Source organism: Cloeon dipterum, chromosome 2 (genome assembly GCF_949628265.1).
Source record: "Cloeon dipterum chromosome 2, ieCloDipt1.1, whole genome shotgun sequence".
Taxonomy (NCBI): Eukaryota; Metazoa; Arthropoda; class Insecta; order Ephemeroptera; family Baetidae; genus Cloeon; species Cloeon dipterum.
Window position 1 is genome coordinate 6,554,076 of NC_088787.1, and position 21,361 is coordinate 6,575,436.

At 39.6% G+C, this 21,361-nt stretch overlaps 5 protein-coding genes across 5 annotated transcripts; 2 read left to right on the top strand and 3 right to left on the bottom strand.

The window, feature by feature from the left end:
* Nucleotides 1-568: 568 nt before the first annotated feature.
* LOC135935879 (G-protein coupled receptor Mth2-like) lies at nucleotides 569-3,685 on the bottom strand. The gene is made up of 7 exons (XM_065478465.1): nucleotides 3,643-3,685; nucleotides 3,104-3,361; nucleotides 2,708-2,952; nucleotides 1,872-2,163; nucleotides 1,738-1,819; nucleotides 1,080-1,240; nucleotides 569-1,016 (listed from the first exon to the last, which is right to left on the bottom strand). The coding sequence occupies exons 2-7, from the start codon at nucleotides 3,339-3,341 to the stop codon at nucleotides 643-645; spliced, it is 1,392 nt and encodes a 463-aa protein (XP_065334537.1). The 5' UTR covers nucleotides 3,342-3,361; nucleotides 3,643-3,685; the 3' UTR covers nucleotides 569-642.
* Nucleotides 3,686-4,281: 596 nt separating this feature from the next.
* Nucleotides 4,282-6,269, top strand: LOC135935397 (protein CASP-like). Its single transcript, XM_065477678.1, has 7 exons — nucleotides 4,282-4,474; nucleotides 4,524-4,698; nucleotides 4,758-4,822; nucleotides 5,155-5,257; nucleotides 5,315-5,442; nucleotides 5,495-5,599; nucleotides 6,060-6,269. Exons 1-7 carry the CDS (start codon nucleotides 4,376-4,378, stop codon nucleotides 6,267-6,269), a joined length of 885 nt encoding a protein of 294 aa, XP_065333750.1. The 5' UTR covers nucleotides 4,282-4,375.
* Nucleotides 6,270-6,286: 17 nt separating this feature from the next.
* Sec20 (vesicle transport protein Sec20) lies at nucleotides 6,287-7,543 on the bottom strand. Its single transcript, XM_065477679.1, has 5 exons — nucleotides 7,347-7,543; nucleotides 7,108-7,292; nucleotides 6,944-7,054; nucleotides 6,613-6,734; nucleotides 6,287-6,554 (listed from the first exon to the last, which is right to left on the bottom strand). The coding sequence occupies exons 1-5, from the start codon at nucleotides 7,443-7,445 to the stop codon at nucleotides 6,367-6,369; spliced, it is 705 nt and encodes a 234-aa protein (XP_065333751.1). The 5' UTR covers nucleotides 7,446-7,543; the 3' UTR covers nucleotides 6,287-6,366.
* Nucleotides 7,544-7,871: 328 nt separating this feature from the next.
* LOC135935392 (G patch domain-containing protein 2-like) lies at nucleotides 7,872-21,089 on the top strand. The gene is made up of 8 exons (XM_065477672.1): nucleotides 7,872-8,211; nucleotides 8,274-8,359; nucleotides 8,614-8,792; nucleotides 16,760-16,918; nucleotides 16,974-17,141; nucleotides 17,713-17,959; nucleotides 18,078-18,202; nucleotides 18,947-21,089. The coding sequence occupies exons 1-8, from the start codon at nucleotides 8,106-8,108 to the stop codon at nucleotides 19,245-19,247; spliced, it is 1,371 nt and encodes a 456-aa protein (XP_065333744.1). The 5' UTR covers nucleotides 7,872-8,105; the 3' UTR covers nucleotides 19,248-21,089.
* LOC135935755 (uncharacterized) lies at nucleotides 13,986-15,328 on the bottom strand. Its single transcript, XM_065478305.1, has 3 exons — nucleotides 14,768-15,328; nucleotides 14,397-14,716; nucleotides 13,986-14,340 (listed from the first exon to the last, which is right to left on the bottom strand). The coding sequence occupies exons 1-3, from the start codon at nucleotides 15,101-15,103 to the stop codon at nucleotides 13,986-13,988; spliced, it is 1,011 nt and encodes a 336-aa protein (XP_065334377.1). The 5' UTR covers nucleotides 15,104-15,328.
* Nucleotides 21,090-21,361: the final 272 nt, after the last annotated feature.

The window sequence follows — 21,361 nt, forward strand, 5'->3', positions numbered from 1 at the left end:
GATCTCGTACCCACCCTCAATGTATATTCCGCACACCCCAAGACAGACGGATCAGCGTCGATTTCTATAAATTTTCTGAGTGCGTGTGTTTTTGTTTGCCGCTCGAAATAAAAATGGTTGAATCTCGGAAGCTAAAAGAAAGCAAGGCCCGCGGAAGGAAGAAAAACAATATTTCGTATATGATTAAAATTCAGTACATAGTGTTCTCCAATATTTATTAAATATTATTTATCGGCGTCTTCTTTATTAAAAGTGTCGGAAACACTTTGCGTTGTGTATTTGATTGAAGAAGTCTATCGGCAGCGTGCCTGTCTCAATAAAAAAGTGCAAGACGGGCTCAAATTCACTGAATACCCTGAATATTTTTTTTATATTTAAGATTGAGATTGATTTATGTTTTTTTAATAATTTGACATTTTTTGTTTAATTAAAATATTAATTTTAGACAAAAAAACTTTTTATTTATCTTGAATGTTGTGAATGAAAATTTATTTCAACCTTTGTCGCATATTCTGATGAAGGGTGCCAAGAGGCATTTAGAGGGAAACTATTTATGGTCCAAAATATACAAAAGTATAAATTTATTGAAAATCCAACTGTTAAAAACAGTGGAAAGCTTTCTCAAAATTGTCATGAATTTTATTAGATTATATAGCCACGCTGGGCTTTACAAAATCGGCTGCTCAGGCTCTTCCTCACATACTTGTCGGCACACACAAGGAGCAAAAAGATTAAAACTCCCCGCGCAGTACTGAAGACACCCACGACCAACGTAATAATGCGTGCACCGCCAATAAAGTACGGAATGGCTTCAACGATGAACGTGAGACACACCACGAGGGTGAGCATTAAATACGTTCTGCGCCGTTCCTTTTCCTGCGGCACCGTCAGGTCGGTTTCCTCCGAGGTGCGGACCGGCTCGCCTCTTGCGCAGCAGGTTGCAGACAACCAGCAGACGTTGGCCACAAGCAAAATCAAGCTCGGTCCAAATCCGTAAATCCACTCGGCATCTATGTCTGTGGTTAGAATTTTTAATAATAATTATATTATGTCGAATGTTTTTATAACTTAATATATACTATTCATCCAGCATATTCCATTTTTTCCCATTTTCGGGTTGAAAATGGAGATGTCGTTGTCGATCAGGTTGAAAATTAGAGCCACAGCCACTATTGGGATTGGTGCGCAAATTGAATACGCAGCAAACAATGCAAAGTAATTTCTTCCTTTGCGCAGAACCCTGCAACAAATTAAAATGTTTCAAATTGATTTTAGCAAAGCCAGATGAGAAGCGAATAAATAAATTCATATTTGTAAAACTTCTGATTCATTTGGGTGAGTCAAAAAGGAATTCTATCATCAGATAAAACAACTAAAACTAAAAACATTCGTGTCTGCTTAGAACGAATATTTTTACTTGTTGTTTTAAATTAACTGAGAGCAAAATAATGTTTCCTGAAAAGGTTTAGGAAAATTTAAAAGTTTTCAGGTTGTATAATATGTAAAATATTTTAACACTATTTTCTTGTGCCGAGAGGAACAATTTTTTTAGGCTCCATGAATGGCAAGAAGTGTTATCTTTAATGAATTATTAAAAATTAAAATTACAGCGAATCTTTTAAGGCCCAAATTTTCGGCACAAAAAAACTAAATTGCCAAAACTCGGAAAATCCTACAAATTATTTCGGAAATCTTGATCATTAAGCCAAAATTAAAAAAGGACTCAACTTGTCTCACCCTTTGTAAGTGAAGAAAATATTGATGCACATAATGTTGAGCCAAAACATGGAGGCGAGATGAGAGTAAAAGCCGATGTATCCTTAAAATGAAATACAAAATAAATTTAAATAAATTAACTTCATTTCTTTTACCAATGAAAAAGCAGCGTGACTTTACCAGTTCTTTTCCAAAAAAATAAATGTTGACTGTCATGGCGGAGAAATATGCTGCATGATTTGCTGCGTAGAAAATCACGCACTTTCTGTGAAACGATTCAATTTGCGGGCTGAGGATGTACGCCAGAACGGTCAAGATCAGGAAAATGGAGCTCAGTTGCGAAATATACAAGTAAATGTGATACTCCACTGGAAACTGTTCTCCCTCAAACCCATGCTCAAACTCCTCTTCTGCGCAGTGTACAATATATATGGAGTTTCTTCCTTCCTAAAAATAGTTTTCATGATTGAATATTATAAATATAAATAAGCTATTTATTGCAGGGTTAATTGGGATATTGGTTTTTGGGTGAATAAATATTTTAGATGGTATTTAGGAGAAAATTTAGGCGGTAATTATTGACAGCGATTTTTTGTTTGCTTAAAAGTATAGATTTCCAGTAGATAGAAGTAATTATTATTAAATTAATTCAGTAACTTGAAGCTTACGTACAATATTTACAGTTTCTTCATACTGATGAGATTAAAATATTATCTGCTACAAAATTAAATTAAAATTAAATCTCATATGAAAAACCACTTCATGTAGAAAATTAATTAGATATTCAATTTATATCCGATTTAAATATCTTTATTTTAAATGTATTTGGCAGTTTCAGGCTCCAAAATTGTATATATAATATATACGTTTACACGTTTTTACGTGTGCATGTGCAGCTAGGAAAATCTTAAAATTGAGTGATCCATGCTGAATTGGTGCCCAAAGATACAAAAAAAAATCCCAAACCTTGCCAAAACAAAGGATTTTTTACCATTTGGTGAACACAGTAATCCTCGGCATCATATAGCTTCATTTTGTCTTTCAATCTCATCTTTCCGCTCGACAAGATCCTGACGTCTTCTTTTTTTAAAATGTTGGAAACACCATCACATTTTGCGTGGCGTATTTGTTTGAAGAACTCAATTGGTGGCGTGTCTGTCTCAATAATTTCATTCCACAGAAAGTGCGTAACGGGCTTAGATCCACTAGAATCTTCAATTATTACTTCCGCGAATTCTAAAAAAAAGATCAGAAACAATTTTTCTTTATTTTAGTAAATTGTAACATTAATTCCTGATTTTTAATAATTCGACTTTTTATTTAATCCAATGAATTCTAGAACAAATTTAACATCGTGAATGTTTTGTGAATGAAATTTTGTTCGAACCTTTGTCGCAAATTCTGATGCAGTTTCCCAAGAGGCAAGGACAGACCCACCAGTGCCCTGCTTCTGCCTCGTCTTTCCAAAACGTGCCCTCGGGATAATTGTCACCTTTACCGGTCATAAGGGTTCCATTCTTTAGTAAAACTGCGTCCTCCACGCTCGTCCTTAACTCTTCTTTGCAGAAATCTTTGCCCAAGGCCAGCCCAGGGATGAGCACAAGGGTGAAAATGCTGGATTTCATCCCGCTGAACGACAGTGTTGCTTTTTAAAGGAATCCCACTTTAATTAATATAGATATTTTCATTCATTCTTTTAATAATGCATTATTAAATAAGCTGATATACGGTATAATACTATTTTCTAATGATACTATTAAAAAATGATGCTAGATTTTTCATCTTGCTTTTAAAAGAAATTCATCGGTTTAAATTAATAATTATTTTCATGACTTTAATTATCTGAAATATATATTTTTGATAGTGCTAGTAATAAATTGATACAGGACTGTGAGCAAAAATTCAGGAAATACACCATGCACGAACCCGTTGTTTCTGTGTAGGATTGGATCGCCGAAACGCCTCCACAGAGGCGTCGCTCGGGACTAACTTTATTTTTATTTTTCCCTAACGTGCCCTGCAAAGCTGACCTTGATGTTCAGTTTTATTTTTTGCTTACCATGACGTCATTTTAGCGGCTCATCACGAATTCCCCGCGAGCAGTCAAAATAATGCAACAGTAAAACTCTAGAGCGCCTCGCCGCACGGCACCTCTCAATTTTTAATTTATTGTACATTGGTGGTGTTCTCTTTCATTTGATAGAAATAGGGGTGAAATTTCATTATTTGTCTTTTGAACCCTGTTTTGATGCTCGGGTTGTAAAGAGATTGATTAAAAATAAAACAAATTCTGTTTGCAATTAATTTTTATTGATATTTTACTTATTCTTAAAAACGTTATCATATCATTATTTTATCTTAATTCATCGTGAATGAACATTTGTTTGAACCTTCGTCGTATATTCTGATGCAGGGTGCCCAGAGGCAGGGACAGAGAAGACTCACCAGTGCCCTTTTGTACCTCATCTTTCCAAAACGTGCCGGCATAAATTTCCGTCTCTCTATGCACCCCAAATATCTCCGCCAATCAGAGAGGAGCGCGCGATTTCCCGCCAATATCCGTGAATTCACAGCAGCACTCGTGCATGCTGCATGCATTACGCACAAAAGTGCAACATAAACGGCGGAAAACATTCAAAATTCGCAAAATTCAGGCAAGATGATGGACCGCTGGTTTGAGGAACCTCGCGAGGCCAACTTGACGGTGTTTTTCGAGGACATCCGGAACGGACTGTTGGCCATGGACGCCTGGAAGAAGGTAGTTCTGCAGAGAATTTTTCAGTGTTTATGTAGATGCACTTCTGTAGCGCATTGCCTCGATGGAGAAGGAGCTGCAAGACCTGCAGAAAGCCAAGGAGGAGGCGGAGAAAACCACTGCGGAGGCTCTGGAAACTGAACGGGCGCAACGGGACACGGTCCTCAAGTTGACCGGAGACTTCGAAAAGCTGCAAATGTCTCTCCAAACCACAATTAATATCAAAGGTGAAAGAATTAATATGCATTAAAGGATTGGTTATGTGTACTGATAATTTTTTATGCAGCCATGAATGTCAAGTTGAATGAAAAAGTCAGAGAGAGTGAAAAGCTGATCAAGGATTTAAAAAAGGTAGGATTTTTTTTATGAATTTTTAAGACCGAAGGGTGTGTTTTTAAATCTGAATCAAGCAAAACAGTCGATATTTTAATAAAAAGGCTTCTGGCTACAATCTTTCTCAAATAATTAAATTCTTAAAAATAATTTTTTAATATATTGTGGAGAGGAAAAAATGCACTTTTTCAACATATCTCATCCAGTCTTTTCTAAATTTTGGGTTTCTTGAATTCCTCCAAATGGAAAACGGATTAAAGCATGAAATAAATTTTTAACACAGCCACAACATTGGCTAAATTTCCCAAAAGTTCTAAATATTTATTTTTTCTATGTAAAATCATTATTAGAAGCTGGAAAATGAGCGAGAGGAGAACAAAAGGGTGATGCAGAAGACTTGCACCGAAATCGCCAACCAGGCGAACAAGCAGCTTTTGGCATCAGAGGCACAGGGTAATTATTTCGATTTAATTTTAATTTATAAAAGAAATAATGTTGAAAATCTCGCAGCTGAGCACCTCAAAGAGCAACTGAGCCACACGCAGGAGCAACTGAGGAAGACCACATCCGAGTACCAGACCAAACTGCGCAATGCGGATCTGGCTAGAAAGGAGGATTTGCGCCAGATGGTTTATGATGTGCGCTTTTAAATTAATTTAACTGATAATTAAAAGGTTTATATTTGGACAGCACCAAGAAAAGATCAACGATCTGCAGGCCGAGCTCAACTCGACCAGAGACCACTGCCGAGAGCTGCAGGAGAAGCTCAGAACTGATGCTTTGAACTTCCAAAAGGTATTTCCTTCGACTGGGTTTTTGGTATTAAAAAAAACTAGAATATTTTTTATGTGCCTGAAACCGGCAAAAAATACTAAAATCCCTGGTACCAAAAGTCATATGAAGAGCTCCTTGCTTTGCAATTTAATTTGTTTTGTTTTAAAATTAGGAGCAAGAAACAAAAATTCATCTTCTTTTTAAAGGATTTGTTACAAATTAACTGACTAACTGATAAGAAATTCACAGAGTGACAAATGTTCTTTTTTTAATTTACTGCCTCTTTAAAAAATAACATAATACTTCATCCTGGTCCCGGGAAAATTGCGTAACTTTCATTAACCAAACGCGAATTTCCTTGTTGCAAGAAAAGGTCAACAATCAATTTGACAATGAAAATTTAGGTGTTTGTTGAACGTTGCGCAATTTTGCCGGGACCACGACGACTTGTAACCATATAATACCCATCTATTTTTTACAGAAAATCAAAGAGGCGGAGAAGTCTGCCAACACCAATCCATTCACGAGAGCCCCTGTCGCTCGAAGGGCGAAACCGATGGGTCGGCCCCAGCTAGACTTCGTCAACGGCACGCCACCTGAGGCAGAACAAGCTCCTCCGCCTGAGCAGAGGGCACCGGTGAAAAAGAGGAAGCTGTTTGTCCCTTCCGACCTTGACGACGATTTCTTGTAAAAAAAAGAAACGATTAATTTGTAATTTGAACTGAAGCATCAAATGCAATGTATTGTTTTCTTGTATAAAATCTCACAGAGGCGCAGTAACAATTATTTTAAAACAACCGTTTTTTGATTATGTACAAAACACAGGCCATGAAAAAGGCGAACGCAAAGAAAACGATCACTTTGTCCGTCAACTCGCGGCGTCCGTACTTGGCCAGCAGTTTTCCCGACTGGTTGATAACGCCGCCCATGCTTTTAAACTCCTCCTGCGTCGAGTGCAGGGTGTAAGACGAATTTGCTGCAAAATTTTAGAAAATATCACACTCTGTAAATGGTAAAAAGATTGGAAATACTACCTAAATTCTCGAGAGTGTCTGCACTTCTTTGGTTCGTCTCAGCCAGGTGTCTGCTGATGGAGAGGAGGTGGTCCGTGACGTTGGCCGACGCGTTCGCCATGCTCTGCTTATCCTTATTCAGTCTAAAAATTTTGAAAAATTCTAAATATAAAATTTAGGCATTAATTATCATGTTAATTTACAGGTATTTACCGAAAATATTGGATTTATGAACGAATAAAATTAAATAATTTAGAGCAAATTTAAGGTTTTGAAATAAGTTCCAGATCAATTTTAGACTTTGATAAGCAGGTTTGGACGGTTTAATTAAATAATTGGGCCAATAAATCACCTTTTCCTGGCGCTCATTGGCTCCTTATCACTTGAAAACAGCTGCTCTTGGTTGGTTTTGTCTATAACATGCTGGCACGCCACGGTAGCATTTCTGAAGGCCGTCTGCGAGCTGTAGAATTTGATATTTATATATCCCCACATTCTAAAATCACTTAATCAAACCTAGTGAGCATCTGCCGATGGCTTTTACTCTCCTCCAAGAGCTGCAGTCGGTCCTTCTCGACGTCCAGCTCGTCGGCCAGCCCTTCCAGCTCCTGAATGTGCTTTCGAAGGGCGGCTATTCTCGTCCGCACCTCCAAGCTGATGGCGTCCAGCGTCTCCTGAGGGCCGGCGCATGACTGCAGCTCCTGCAAAATAGGACACGTTACGTCGAGGCACTCAAGTGTAAAATTAGGCCAAACCTGAATCAGGGCTTGCACCTGCAAACTCTGGTTGATGATTTCCTGCCGAGTGACGTCTGCGAACAGACTGACATTCTCCCTGTTTTGCAGCCGGTGCATCTCTCGTTGGATTAAATTCGTCACTGAAAATGTTTTTTGTAGCTCTGCTGTCTAGGAAAGAATTATGTATTGGCGAGAGCTGGAATTAAGAGAACTGGGCGCAGCTGTGCAGTGCAGGCGAATAAAAATGACAACAAACAAGAAGCAGGGTTGCCAACATAATTGTCGATCTCAAGAATTTTTAAATATTTTCGTGTTGGCCTCTCCCTGAGTAGGGTTTTTATTTTTTAATTATATTTTAAATAAAATTTGCTGAAAACAATTTAAGGTCTCTTCTTATCCAAGATTTCGAAGCATTTATAATAAAAAAAATGTGGTAAGGGTGGTAGCCATTACATTACACCTTGCGAATGCGTACTTTTTTGTGGCTTATGAGACTCGCGAGTTTGTTTTGTTTTTAAAGCGTGCTGCAGCCTTGCTCTCACTGGAGCTCTCTCCATCGCCATCGCCATTGTTTATAATAAGAACTCCGCAGCAGCTGCTGGCACCAGGATAATCTTTGTTTCGCGTTTGTGACACTCGTCTGCCGAGCCCGTTCGACAGACGACCGACTGTCGGCATTCGATCGAGTTTCCGCACTTGCCCGAAATCCTGAACTGCGACTCAGTTTCCCCTGGTGTGAAATATGTGACTAAGGCTCTGGGCGAGCTCAACCAGAGAATGGACGGTATGGTGCATGACCTGTCGACCGCCCTCGAGGAATCCTCCGTGACCCGCAGGCAGAGGAACATGGGCAGACGCCGTGCCAGATCCACGGGAAACCTCCGTAAGTGTGAATTTATTATTTATCCTGTGCTGTTTGAAATAATTTATGATTTGTGACGACAGCCTTGGTATACGGGGAGCAGAGCGAACAGTCCAGCAGCAGCTTGGAGGAAACCTTTCGCTCCAAGGGCGTGTCCAGCTTTCATCAGGTAATTAAATTTAAGATAGCATCAATACTGATCAAAATGGGGGCGCCACTGGAGCGACCGCCGCTGCTTCTTAAAATTGTTAATTCTTGGGAGTACATAATTTTTATCTCCCACTGCTCATTAGGAGGTAAAAAAATTATACAGGATTTTTGTTTTTGTCCACAAAAATATTATTGTTTTGAACCTTTATCTCCTCTAAAAAATATATTGTTTTGGAAAACAACAAGAAGTCAATCCTTGTATTTATATTTCAGAGTGATTCCGATGAGGGCAGTCCGCCGCCCCAGACAAGCCAAAGAGCCACTACGTTCCACCGTCCAGCAATTGCCCTGAAAACGCGCCGCATGGCCGGCGGGCCAAGCAGACATGTCAACTGCATCGAGTCCGATTCTGTCAACGAGAACTTCTCGCCAATCAGACCGACAACGCGAAGGTAGAGGATTAATTCTTCCTATTTATTTGTGCATGCTCTTTGACATTGGGACAAGGTGAAATTTCATCGCTTTAAAGCGTAATTTTCAACCAGAAGAGCCGAAAATTTTGGTCTACATTCAACCGGAATTATTGAACTTAAAATTCTAGCAGTATTTTTAGGGCTGTTAGTTGAGTATGAAAAAAATCTGTCCGTGGAACATCAGCTAATAATTATTTGTGCTGTGAATGATATTAAATTTAAGTTCCTCCTTAAATTGGTCAGCCAAAAGACAGAAATTTAACTGAGACATCAAAGAGGATTGATTGAATTCAGCTTTAAATAAATTAAACGAGTATTTTTTAAATTAATAACCAGTGTTAAAATTTGAGGGTCTAAGAAAAAGCAACGGAAAATCCAAGAACAAAACAATCGTTTTGAATAGATCATGCATCATTTATTTATTATGTATTTGAGAAGAAGGATTGCGAAAACACAATTCTACATTATAATATTTTGATAAAACTGTACCGTTCGTAAAAGATGGTCAGCGTTGAGCAACCTCGCTATTTGTCCTTCATACTTGCGGTAGCCCAGTGGACAAATAGAAGTCCCATTCCGCGTCACCAGCATGTTGATAATTTTCCTAACTAAGGAAGAGGACATGACGTGAACGTTGGCTAACTTGGGCAGGTGTTCGGAGCATTCTAGAAGCAGTTCGCTGATGGCACGGAAATAGTTGATATCTGATACACCGGGCTGCCTAATTTCGCAATGAATGATCAAGGTGTGCAGCTCCCTCAGCAGTTCAGGGTTTGTCCTGACCGATTGAGACAGTTCATTCAGGTCCTGGTGGCTGTAACTTCCTCGCAGGGTGACCACTTCGAGGTTGGGTGGCGACAAAATATTGGACAGAGTCATTCCATCGCTAAATAAAATACATATAAAATTATGGCATGAAAATGCGGAATCCATTACCCTTGTTGGTTCCATAAATCCATTTCCGTCATCTGAGGGGAAGAGAGGATTGTCTGTCGAGCGTCTCGCATGATCACACGGCTCAGTGTCAGTGTCTCCAGTTCTGTACATGGAGTAAAAATCTGCCCGAAAGATATTACCGGGGGAGTTGATCCTTTGCCGGTCAAATGCAAGGACTTCAAGTTGGACCCGTACTCATCCAAGAATTGGTCTAGGATGTTGGCAAACGACGCGGCCTCGAGGCTTAGACACCTAATGTTACGGAAGTCGAGCAGACTTCTCCAGCTTTCCTCATTATCACTTATCCATTTAATCTGTAAGGAATACAATTTGTTGGATTAGTTTGAAAATATTATTTGTGTTTTTCTACGAAAAGTTGTCTTGTTAAAGCGGAAATCCAGAATTTACTAGTTGTTTGAAGCCGCCAACAGATGGCGCCACCGTGTTCTTTAGTAATAAATTTAATTTTAAAGAACTTTCGGTGCAATTTCAGACTCAATCCTGCCACTGTGCATTCTTCACTTAATATGCTTTCTTTTGACGTGATAAAATTCCAAATCGGTCCAGCCACTCGCCGTGGAAACGTTGGAAAAAATTATAAATTTCAAAAATTATTTTTTCATGATTATACGGCGGTTGACTTAACCGATTTTGGTTTTCAGAATGTAAAAAGAAAGCATATTAAGTGAAGAATGCTCATTGGCAGGATTGAGTCTGAAATCGCAGCGGAAGTGCCTTAAAATTAAATTTATTACGCAAGGGTGCCATCTGTTGGCGGCTTCGAAAACCAAGGGTTTATACAACTGGTCAACTAAGAACAACCATTGACTTGACATTTCTTGTTTTATCAGTTTTCCCCTAAAACTGCGCATTCTAGCATTTAAGAATTTAAGTTTCCTCAAATAATTGTTTACAGAAAAATAGTAAAATTAATTTGGTAAATTTACTTGTTACCTTGAGATGAGTGACGCGAGGAAAGAGAAGGTACGCAAGTGAAGTGAAAAAAATCTGGCTTGAGCTCGTGCACATGTGTTGCAGCTCGTACGCTCCAATATTTAGTAATGGTACCGCAGGAAGCCTGTCATTGTATCCCTCGAACGAGCCAAAACTGTCAACGACGTCTCCAACCACTCGGAGAGTGGGAATGTGTTTGATGCAAAGACGTATGAGCTTGTTCCTTTTTTCCACGTGACGTCTCTTGAACGAGTTGAATCGGAAGATTTTTAAGTGCGATAATTTGTCTTGAATGTAGGATCTCGAAAGCTCGGCATTCTCAAAGTCGATGTTGTCAACCCGTAAGAATTCCAAAAATGAGAGTTGATATCCAAAAGTCGTGACTTCGATGTAACTCACAACAAGGCTGTGTATTTCGAGCCTCTCCAAATATTTCAAGTGCAGTATTTCTTCTACTATATCTTCAGGGAACCGATCTCTTCGTGTCAGATACGCATTCCTGGCATCGATGATGAGTACTCTGACGTTCGGGGCACGCCTCGCTAAGATATACAGCACCTTGATCATTGCAAAACATTTAAAATTTTTAAAAACTAAAGCGTTGCGGCGGAATACCCGAAACTGATAAATGCTAGGCTTAAAATATCCAAAAACAAGCTAGTACACCAGTTGTTAAGCCCTTGTTTGAAGCCTGAAACAGATGGCACCACCGTACACTTTCGTAATAAATTTAATTTTAGTTACTTCCGTTGCGATTTCAGACTCTATCCTGCCACTGTCAATTCTTCACTTAAAATGCTTTCTTTTGACGTGCTGAAAACCAAAATCAATCCAGCCATTCACTGTAGAATCGTCGGAAATGATTTTTTTACTTAGAAAAATAGTTTTTCACGATTGGAGAAGAAGGTAAGATAAAACCTAGCTCCTGAGAGCGGTTTTATCCCTTGGCTGGGTGATATGTATTTTGACCTAGAACCTGAGCGCTCGACGTTGTGTGATATATTGTGCATGAGCCCTGAGCATTGTGTGCAGCAGGTTAAGTGCAGGAGAGCGATAAAGGTGAACTGCGGGAGCGCGCTCAGCTTGGGAGAGCTGAATATGATGCATTGAATCGTTGGACAATGTTTTATGTTCAAAAGACAGCATAAAGTTTTTTCTTGTCCTCGCGACGCAAAGTTGTGAGACACAAATAAAGTTTTGTTTGGAAGGACCCTCAAATACTTTATCCAGTAAATTTCTGTGAGAATCTTCCTCCTCTCTAAACCAGATATACTATTGTAACATATCACGTATTGAAACACAAAACACAAAAGTTTGTAAGGTTTTGAATCCTCTTCTCCATGGCCATGAAACTCAATTTGTCACAGTCATGGTCATTGTCGTTCGCACGTTTATCCAAATTTAATCTCTGCCGTGCTCGACGACGAGAGTTTCTCCTCACCCATCTCTACTGCCCGTCACTCGGACTCTCTCAAACAACAGCAAGTTTTATACATCTTCATGGACTATCCTGCAGCGAGCTCGGTTCCTCCCAACCTTGCTGGGTTTTATTTTGTAGCAGTTTCTCCCCAAACTGACAAGAGTGCGCTCCCGCAGTTCACCTTTATCGCTCTCCTGCGTGTCTCTCATTCTGCTGCACACAATGCTCAGGGCTTTACTGGCTAAAATCCATGCACAATATATCACACAACGTCGAGCGCTCAAGTTCTAGGTCAAAATACATATCACCCAGCCTCTTACATTCTTCTGATTGGATTGACCGATTTTGGTTTTCAGCACGTCAAAAGAAAAAATATTAAGTAAAAAATGCACAGACGCAGGATTGAGTCTAAAATCGCACCGGAAGTGCATTAAAATTAAATGTATTACGAATTCATACGGTGGCGTCATCTGTTGGCGGCTTCAAACACTAAGGGTGTATTAACTCAATTAATTCGTGTTATAAAAATACAGGAAAATTTTAAATCGATTAAAAATCTAAAAAACTATCGTTTTCTAGGTTGTCCCATTGTGTTTGTCTTACCTTACAGTATCCTTCCTGTCTGCGCGCTAGTGGACAGTGGGACATTAGCCATCCAAATCGAAACATTGACGTGTTAGCATTCAGCAGTTCCCATAATGCTTTTAGCAGCACCATGAACTGCGGGAAGTCGCCATTCGCGTTGATACACTTCAATTCTACCAGCGTGTCTATTACTAGGTTGCGTAAAGTCCAAGCTGGAAAAGTTTAAATAGTTAAATGAACCGGAGTATTATCTAAACTGCTGGACTTTAAAACGAGACAAAATTTAGCCAAACCAAAATTAGAAATTTTACACGCGTTCTTAAAAAAAAATATTGAATTTCTCGTTGGAGTAACTTGGATAGATTATTGAACTCACCAAGTCCTTGCAGCAGCGACACATCTTCGGTGCATGCGAATAAGGCAATATTTTTGACTATGCATCTGCATGTCAGTTCCTTCAGCGTTTTAACTTCAAATCGCATTATTCTCGGCAATTCAACCTCTCCGCACTGCTTGTGACACGAATATAATGGTTATATCAGCAAAGAAAGACTGAACTTGGAAGAGAATTTAAACAATTCCTATTTTTAGAATTCTTGCTAGAAAATCTTTGACACTCGGCGATAATATTTCACCGAAATTGTTGAAATTTTATAGTTTGCAGCCGTTAAAGGCTAAAGCGACTAATTGGAATGTGTCACCTTTGATAATCTTTTGACTGTTCGTTCGACTGCTTACTGTGCGAGGCAAATTTTCTGCATTCCACACAACTTGTAGTTGAACTAGCATTAAAATTATGCCGCAGCGGGCGCTTTTTTCTATTTTGCATTTGTTTTGAACGAGTATTTTTTGATATAGTAAATTTGGTATCAAGTTTCTATTAAAGCACTACAGAAAATTGGAAATTTGGATTGTCCGCCACAAGAGAAATTGAAATCATTTTCAAACCGTATATGATTTTTTGATAAATTAGGCAAAATCTGCTATTCAATTGTTTCTTGGCCCTGATTTGATTATTGCACATTGTTAGTGTTTCTAAATTACACAAACAATACACTAAAAAAACCAACAATGTTCCTAGTTCCTAAATAATGGGAGAATCTTTGAATCGCATGTTATTATTGATTTTTTGTCACACTAGGAAATTTTAAATTCAATATCTCATTGAATTTTGAGTAAAACACTTTGATCTTAGGTTCATTTCGTGCAAAAACTTTTTTTTTTATTTTACAGGTCGTTTTATACGCGCAATATGTACAACGTGTATAAAAAAATATTTACAAAATTCGATTTTCATCCAAGAGACGAAGCATTTTATGCAGAACCTCTTCGCCTTCTTCCTGACCCCAAAACGGCGCATTATAACCGACGTCTTCTAATTTTGGTAGAAATGCAATGCAATTTTTTACCAACTCGTTCACTGCTTCGCAATAGGAATTTTTGTCTTCCTTTGAACTGTAGTGGTTGCCGAGGTTAAAACGTATGGTCAACCTCTTTAGGTTCTGCAAAATCTTCCTTTCTGCAATCAGGCGCGATGCTGTTGCCAAATCTTCGACGTTCAATTCCCCCCATAAGTCAACTTCTTCCAATTTGGGTGCTGATGGTAGAATACTTGACAGCAGCTTTCCACAGCTAAAGAATTAATTCATTTTTTTAGTTGTTGATATAAATGTCAAAATTATTCTCACCTTGTTTTTGGAAAGTACACTTGCAAGACTCTTAATTCTGCGCTAATTGGGAGTAGCTCTAAATTTCGGTTAAGTTCCAATCGGCTCAATTGAAGTCTTTCCAGTTTTAGACAAGAATGAAGAATGCTTCCGTACGTCTGCAGGATCCCCACGTTATTTTCCAGATGCAGAGTGAGCAAATTTTTCCCATATGCGGTCAGAAACTGTTTCAAAACTTTCGCTGACGGGACACTGTCCAAAATCAGGAACTCAACTTGCGAAAAACGAAGCATGGCATTGATTTCGCGCTCGTCGTGAGTCCAATATTCACTCCATTTGATCTGCAAAAGGGAAAATAACAAATTGTTCGAAACGATAGTTTAACCAATTACCTTGAGATGAGTGATATTTGGGAACTTAAGGTGCAAATCCCCATCGGTGAAAGGAATTTCCCTGTGATTCAAAATTACGGACATGTGTCGCAGTTTGGACGTTTGTGAGAATTTAAGATCGCAGCCAGAGTGCAGCATGTCGTATTGGTCCATCCTGGTAATATCGCCTCCGACAATTTCCAAATTCGGCAAATTCTCAATGCAGTATCGGAGAAGTTGCATTTTAATCCACCTGGGCCCACACGGAATGATCTCGAACACACTGAGGTTCCGAAGGCTGCGTTTGATTTCTGGCAGATCGAGGGGCTGTGTTAGGTTCACGAATTGGACAGTCATTTTCCGCAGGGAGGCTATGGATTTGGCAATCTTCAGCACGTCTTCCAACGGTATAACATGGAAAGCTAGTAATAGCTTCTTTAATTTCTGCAGGGAGACGACAGAATTCAAAACTGTTTCATTCCACAAGCCATACGACAAAACAGGGTCACTGACCTCGAGGGTGTGTATTTGCGGAGCAAACGTTGCAATCTGACTAACGATCTATATACGGAGAAATTAAATTTATGATCAGAATCTCTTTGAATTCTTGAGATTGGTTACCTTTGTCGCATAGAAGTCGATGAATAGATGAGAGCACTGAGACAGCAGCCTGTGCATTTTGAAAACTCGTGACTCCTTGCTGAGCAGAAGGGGCACTACCTCTTTGAGCAAAAAGGTCCGCTGCAGCATCTTATTCGCACCAAAATCAAATGAACTGTTAGCTGGCGACAGTTTCATCAAAATGTCCTCACGGATATTTCCAGCTGCCAAAAAATTAGTAAAAATTGAACGAAAGTCTACTGATAAACTACTCACGTAGCGAGATCAATTGTGATTTGTATTCGGGTTGACTGACATAAAATCGTATGTTATTTACAGTTGTGTTAATCGCAAAATCTTTTAGTTTCTGTCTACTTCTCTGCAAAAGATTCAGGCGAACTCGAGCCATGTCAAATTTCATCTCGTCTTCCTCCTTATTTTTTGATTCCTGTAAAATTATTAAACGTGAGTCCCCTATTAAAGTGGATTGATACAAAGCAACAATTGAACATTATTTCGAATAGTAAGCAGTTTATAAAATGTTAATTTTGACTCCCATCCATTTGTTGGTAAAACTCGTTGTTGTGGAATAAAATCAGAGTTTCATTTAGGGATAAAATTGAACTTGGGTGCAACTTTTCTCAAAAATTTACAATTTAGGCTTTTCAGGGTTTAGTTTTTGAATTGGAAACATGGATTTTTTAGTGTTTCGCAGCATCTAAATCCTCTGATATTATTGTTTTTCTGTCTCAATGAGGTGAATCACCAACAATACAACGCTCTTACGAAAGCATATTTTAAATATTCAACAATCACTTTGAGAACGCGCAAAAATCCTAGGAATTATTGGAACGAATTACCGACATTTTATTGAATACAGACTGAACAATTTTTCTACATCTCTTGCAAATTTAATTTTATAACTTTAAATTAAATTACCAATGGATATTGTGAACGAGTTAAATGTACAATCTTTTTACCAACCGGAAATTTGAGAGATCGTCGCAGTTAAAGTTAAACCTAATTAATTAAAAATTACTGTTCGTTATTTCTATTCCTATCATTGAACTAAACAACAACCTTTGGTTTTGTCAATTACCCAATTTACCTGTTCCTGCATTTTTAGTTCCATGTCTCTCTGAAATCAGAAGCTGTTTCTCCCTCTGCGGCTGAGCAAACAATGTGTTGAAAATATGCTTGGAGGGCGTGTTTGTTGGAAGAGAAAAAAACGTATTATTCCCGTCTAACCAGCTGTGCTCAATATAAACTCTTAGGAAATTTTAAGAGGAATTATTTATTAGAATTTGCAGTACATATTTAATTGCTAAAAAAATCACAGGAATTTTCTCGGCATTTTACTCACAATTATTTTTAAATTATTTTTAACCATCATTTTCCTTAATTTTGTTTCAGGAAGCGCAAATTCAAGCGGATGGCCATTGACCCTCACGATATTGCAGGGCAGTCTTGTCTGCGGCCGCCGCCACCGCCATTGGTGACCCACTGTGGACAACTCCAAAGCAAAAAGTACCTTCACCATGGATCTCGGGGCCCAACGCGCGACGGAGCCAGGTTAGTCACATCGTGACAAAATAAATTCTGTTTAGCTGAAATACAATTCTCGCAGTATGCTCCTTTGCGGCAAGAGAAAGCGCAGCGTCCGCGAACGCAGCATGTCGGCCGCCGAAGCCTTGGAGTACCCGAACAGGCGGCTGCTCGCTTTCCAAAAACTCAGCATCAACAGCTCCACCGACTGCAGCAGCATGGACTGTGGTCCTGACAGCTCTGCAAACAGGTAAGTGAAATTCTTTTAATCTGAATTATCTTTGAATTTCCTCTTACAGACCCGCCAAAACCTCTTTTTCGTGGGTTTCAATTGCTCCTCAGATCCAAAGGGTTGAAATACGGAGGATGAATAATTATTTTGACCGAAAAATAATTTGTGACGTGCCAAGGTGAGGCGTTAAGCAAAACGCACGTTGCTTTGGCGCGCGCAACGCATTAACCTTTCGGTTGCTACTGCGCAAGCGTCACCCCACCCCTATGACGTCACAGCCATGGCTTCGTTCTTGGCATTGGCAGCTAACAATGAGAGCTGTGACGTCAGAGGGGCGACGCTTGCGCAGTAGCCAAAGCAACGTGCGCTTTACTTTGCGACTCGCACGTCACAAAACATGATTTTTCGATTGGAAGAATTATTCATCCTACCAATTTCGACCCTGTGTGTTTTTAAAAGTTAATAATTTTTAATTTAATTTGTCAAAACCCTGTGTTCACGTATTTAGTGTTATTAGGTTGATATCTATTAAATTTTGCCTCAAACCCAAATGAAATTGAAGCTATAAAGGAATTAAATGTAATTTCAGCGACCACGATAGCAGTCTGAGCAGTTCGGACAGCGACCCGAGCATTTACACTAACGACGATGGCCGCGAGGCCGATGACGAACAAAGCGACTGGGTCGGCGAGTGTTCAGGCACCGACACTGGCTGGTGGATGAGGGACGCACCTGGGGCGGCAGGCCCTTCCTCAGCCTGCAAGCCGCCCGAAACTGTCTTCTCCGAGGACGAGCAGTCCTACCAACGCCGCTTCAGACTTCTCCGCGACTCAGTGGTAAGTTTTTATTACATAATTGATAGGAAGCAGCAAATTGTAATTCACAACAGAGACTTATAAGCAAACACATTTCTGCTACTCATTTAAAGAGTAAAAAATTATTTTGTGAGTGTAGAGTGGACGGGAAATCCGTGCGGGCAGACGAAGACTGGAAAAAGGCCGGCCCGGCTTCAGCATTTTGTCCTCGGCCAATGAGAGACTGTCCAGGTTCCTACAAGACCCCCGTCAGACACAACTCAGGCTAGTTAACTACATCGAAACTCGCCTCAAGGAATTTAGCATATGAATCTACGACTTTAATCACAGAGCAAAAGACGTATATCAAGAATAAAAACGATTACTTTGCAACGTGCATTCAGTTTTTAATTGACACTTAGAGCAGTAAAAATAATCTAATTTTTTATGCATTATATGCTGTTCAGAGATGCTCTATTTGTCGCAAACCAACGAAAGATGTTGGTTAAAAAATTTCCTACCTTAAAATTCACCAGTTCTGTTGTTATAGGTCATTGGTTTGCGAAGCCGCCAACAGATTGCGCCTCCGTATACTTTCGTAATAAATCAATTTTCCGCTGTGATATCAGACTTAATCTTGCCACACTTAATATGCTTTGACGTGCTGAAATCTGAAATCGGTTTTGCCGACCGCCGTAGAACCGTGAAAAACTATTTTGCGGAAAAAAATCTGTTTTGGCGATTCTACAGCGAATGGTTGGACTGATAAAAAGAAAACATTGAGTGAAGAATGTGCAATAGCAGAGTTGAGTCTGAAATCGCCGCGGACTAGTGCTTTAAAATTATATTTATGAAGAAAGTATTCGGTGGTGCCATCTGGAAATTTGGAAATTCGTGTCAATCCTACTAAAAAATTTAACTAACTCCACCAAAAATCTTAATTTTATAAAGCACACTGCCCATGAATCACCGTTTTTCACTTTCTTCCAAAAGAAAAGAGGAAAATGACGGAATGTCGTTTCATGGCAGGTTGCATCCGATTCGGAGCGGCGAGCAGGAGCAGCTGACCCAGCTGGCGCGGCTGTACTCGCTGAACGTGCAGCTGGCGCAGAACGGGCCCGAGTGCAGTTGTCCGGTGCTGACGAAGACGCGGCACACGATGCGCGTCGTGCCCGGCAGCAGCACTCCGCAGGCGGTCAGAGGCCACGCGCTCAGCGACTACAAGCGCCGTCGCCGCTGTCCAGCCGCCCTCGGCCAGCCCAAGCCAGCCGAGCCGCCAGAGCCAGCCGTCCAGCCGTCGGACAGTGAACCAGTCATTGCCATCGTCTAAAAGCTAAGCCATGGATTTGTGTTCATGTGTTGTTGTTTTGTTGGAAATTGTTCTCGAAAATTAGAGGTTTCAGCCAGCAAGCGCTGCGCTGGTCACGTTGGCAGCCGCCAGCCGCCCGTGAAAATGGCGGAAATCTCGCGGCTGAGACCTCTATCGAAAATTCTTATTTTGTCTGATGGTGCTTAAGAATTTTATTTTTTGCAGCCATGATGGTTTATGTTAGTTCAATTTTTACCGTGCAAAGGGGTAAATAATGCATTCTACTATTATTTACACCTCACGCAAGTCAGAACCGTGTATTTTCAAAACTTAATAAATGAGTTCTGCTATAAAATAGGAAGTCTTAGTCGCTTATCTGTCACTGAATGCTTTATGGGTTTCAAACAAATTGATTTCTAATATTCAGTTAGCGCAAAGTCGCGGAAAATTGTCCATCTGACCATCTCTCGCCCCGCCACTTTTTGTATCCCTCTGCATCTGGTCGGAATGAAAATTGCTCCAGTTGGTAGTACTGTCTGAGTGACATCGCCTAGTATACTAACTTCCCTCCGATCAGCTGGTTCGTGTGCGCGATGCAGAGGGATAAACAAAGTGGGCGGGGCGAGAGATGGGTCATTTTTCCGCGGCACGATATTATTTGTTCAATTTTTTGCGTTCGGAACTGCCAACAGATTGTGCCCTGGTTTCAAATTACGTCATCTGTGATTTAAGGCTCATTCCTGCTGCAATCGATACCAGGATTGATTTATTTTGACATGTTAAAAACCAAAACAAGTCCAGCCAATCGCCATTGAAAAGCAAAAATAAAAAATTGCTTATATTTCTATAGAGATTGGCTAGACTGATTTTTTATTTCAGCACTCAAAAGAGGTTATTTTGAGTTTTTAAAAGGATTCGCAGCAGGATTAGTGCCATAAAATCTTAAATAACCAGCGGTGCCATCTATTGGAGGTTTAGAAATTTGAACTCAAGCTAGGGAAGTGCAATATTCGCCCCAAAAATTTGGTTTCTATTCCTCCCTGGCAAATTCCTCCTGGTCAGCGAGAAAAGCGATCTACTTGCCCGCGGCGGAGGAGTGCAGGCGTTCTGATTGGTCCGCGGCGGTATTTTTTGCTATCGTTGGCCAATCAGAAGCACCATGACTCCGCCGCGCGAAAATAGATCGTTTGTCAACAACTCATAACAGTTGAATAAAAAGAGATTCATTTTAAAGAAATGTAAACAGTCTTTTTCTTGATGCGCACACAAATAAAATGCGCAAACTTTACTTTTATCACTGCCGCGCATGCGCAGTTATCTTTAGCCATTGAGTGACGCAGATAAGCAATTAAAACTTACTTAAATAATTTGTGATTATCAAATTAATATAAGCTATATGCTACTTAGAATTGTTGGAGTCTAATTATGTTCGCCGTAAAAACCAAAGTTTTGTTAGGGCTGCTGATTTAATAGATTACTCAATGTTAGACGCGACAGAGAGATAATTTTGACGGAACAAGTTTCCCTGGTCAGTCACCACCGCAATGGAAGAAGACATTCCTTTCTTTGTGTCGCTAAAATATCTCAATATTAAATATATTATTATTTTACCTCCGTTCGAACAAAATGTGTGTTACGATATAGGTGTTAATCTCAATCCTAATCATTCTTCTTCCAACGTTTGTACTTATACCATAGTCTTAAGAGTCACCTACTATTTTATTTTGGGTCCTATCTATTTTGTTAGAGATAGATCTCTACATCTACCTTCTCCATTAATAGTCTGATCGAGCGCTTTAACGTGTGTACAACTACCATGTGGATAATAAAAAGCAACTCTTTGGTGTACAGAATGAAAAAAAATGGAAATTTTATTTATAAAGGAAACAAAATTACGGCACTTCTAATTGTTGACTATTTTTCCATGGATGAGACTACAAATAATCAGATTTCTCGTAAAATTCAGCGGGGGCCAGATGTGCGATAAAATTGGTTCCCACTGCGCAGATCCAAGATGGCGTCTGAATGTGGGAAAGAAAAAACTCTCTTTGGATTGCCGTACGAATGTCAAGAGTTTGGTTTTTACGATCCAAAAGACAGTAATGCAAATTATACGTCACAATATTGACCAAAAC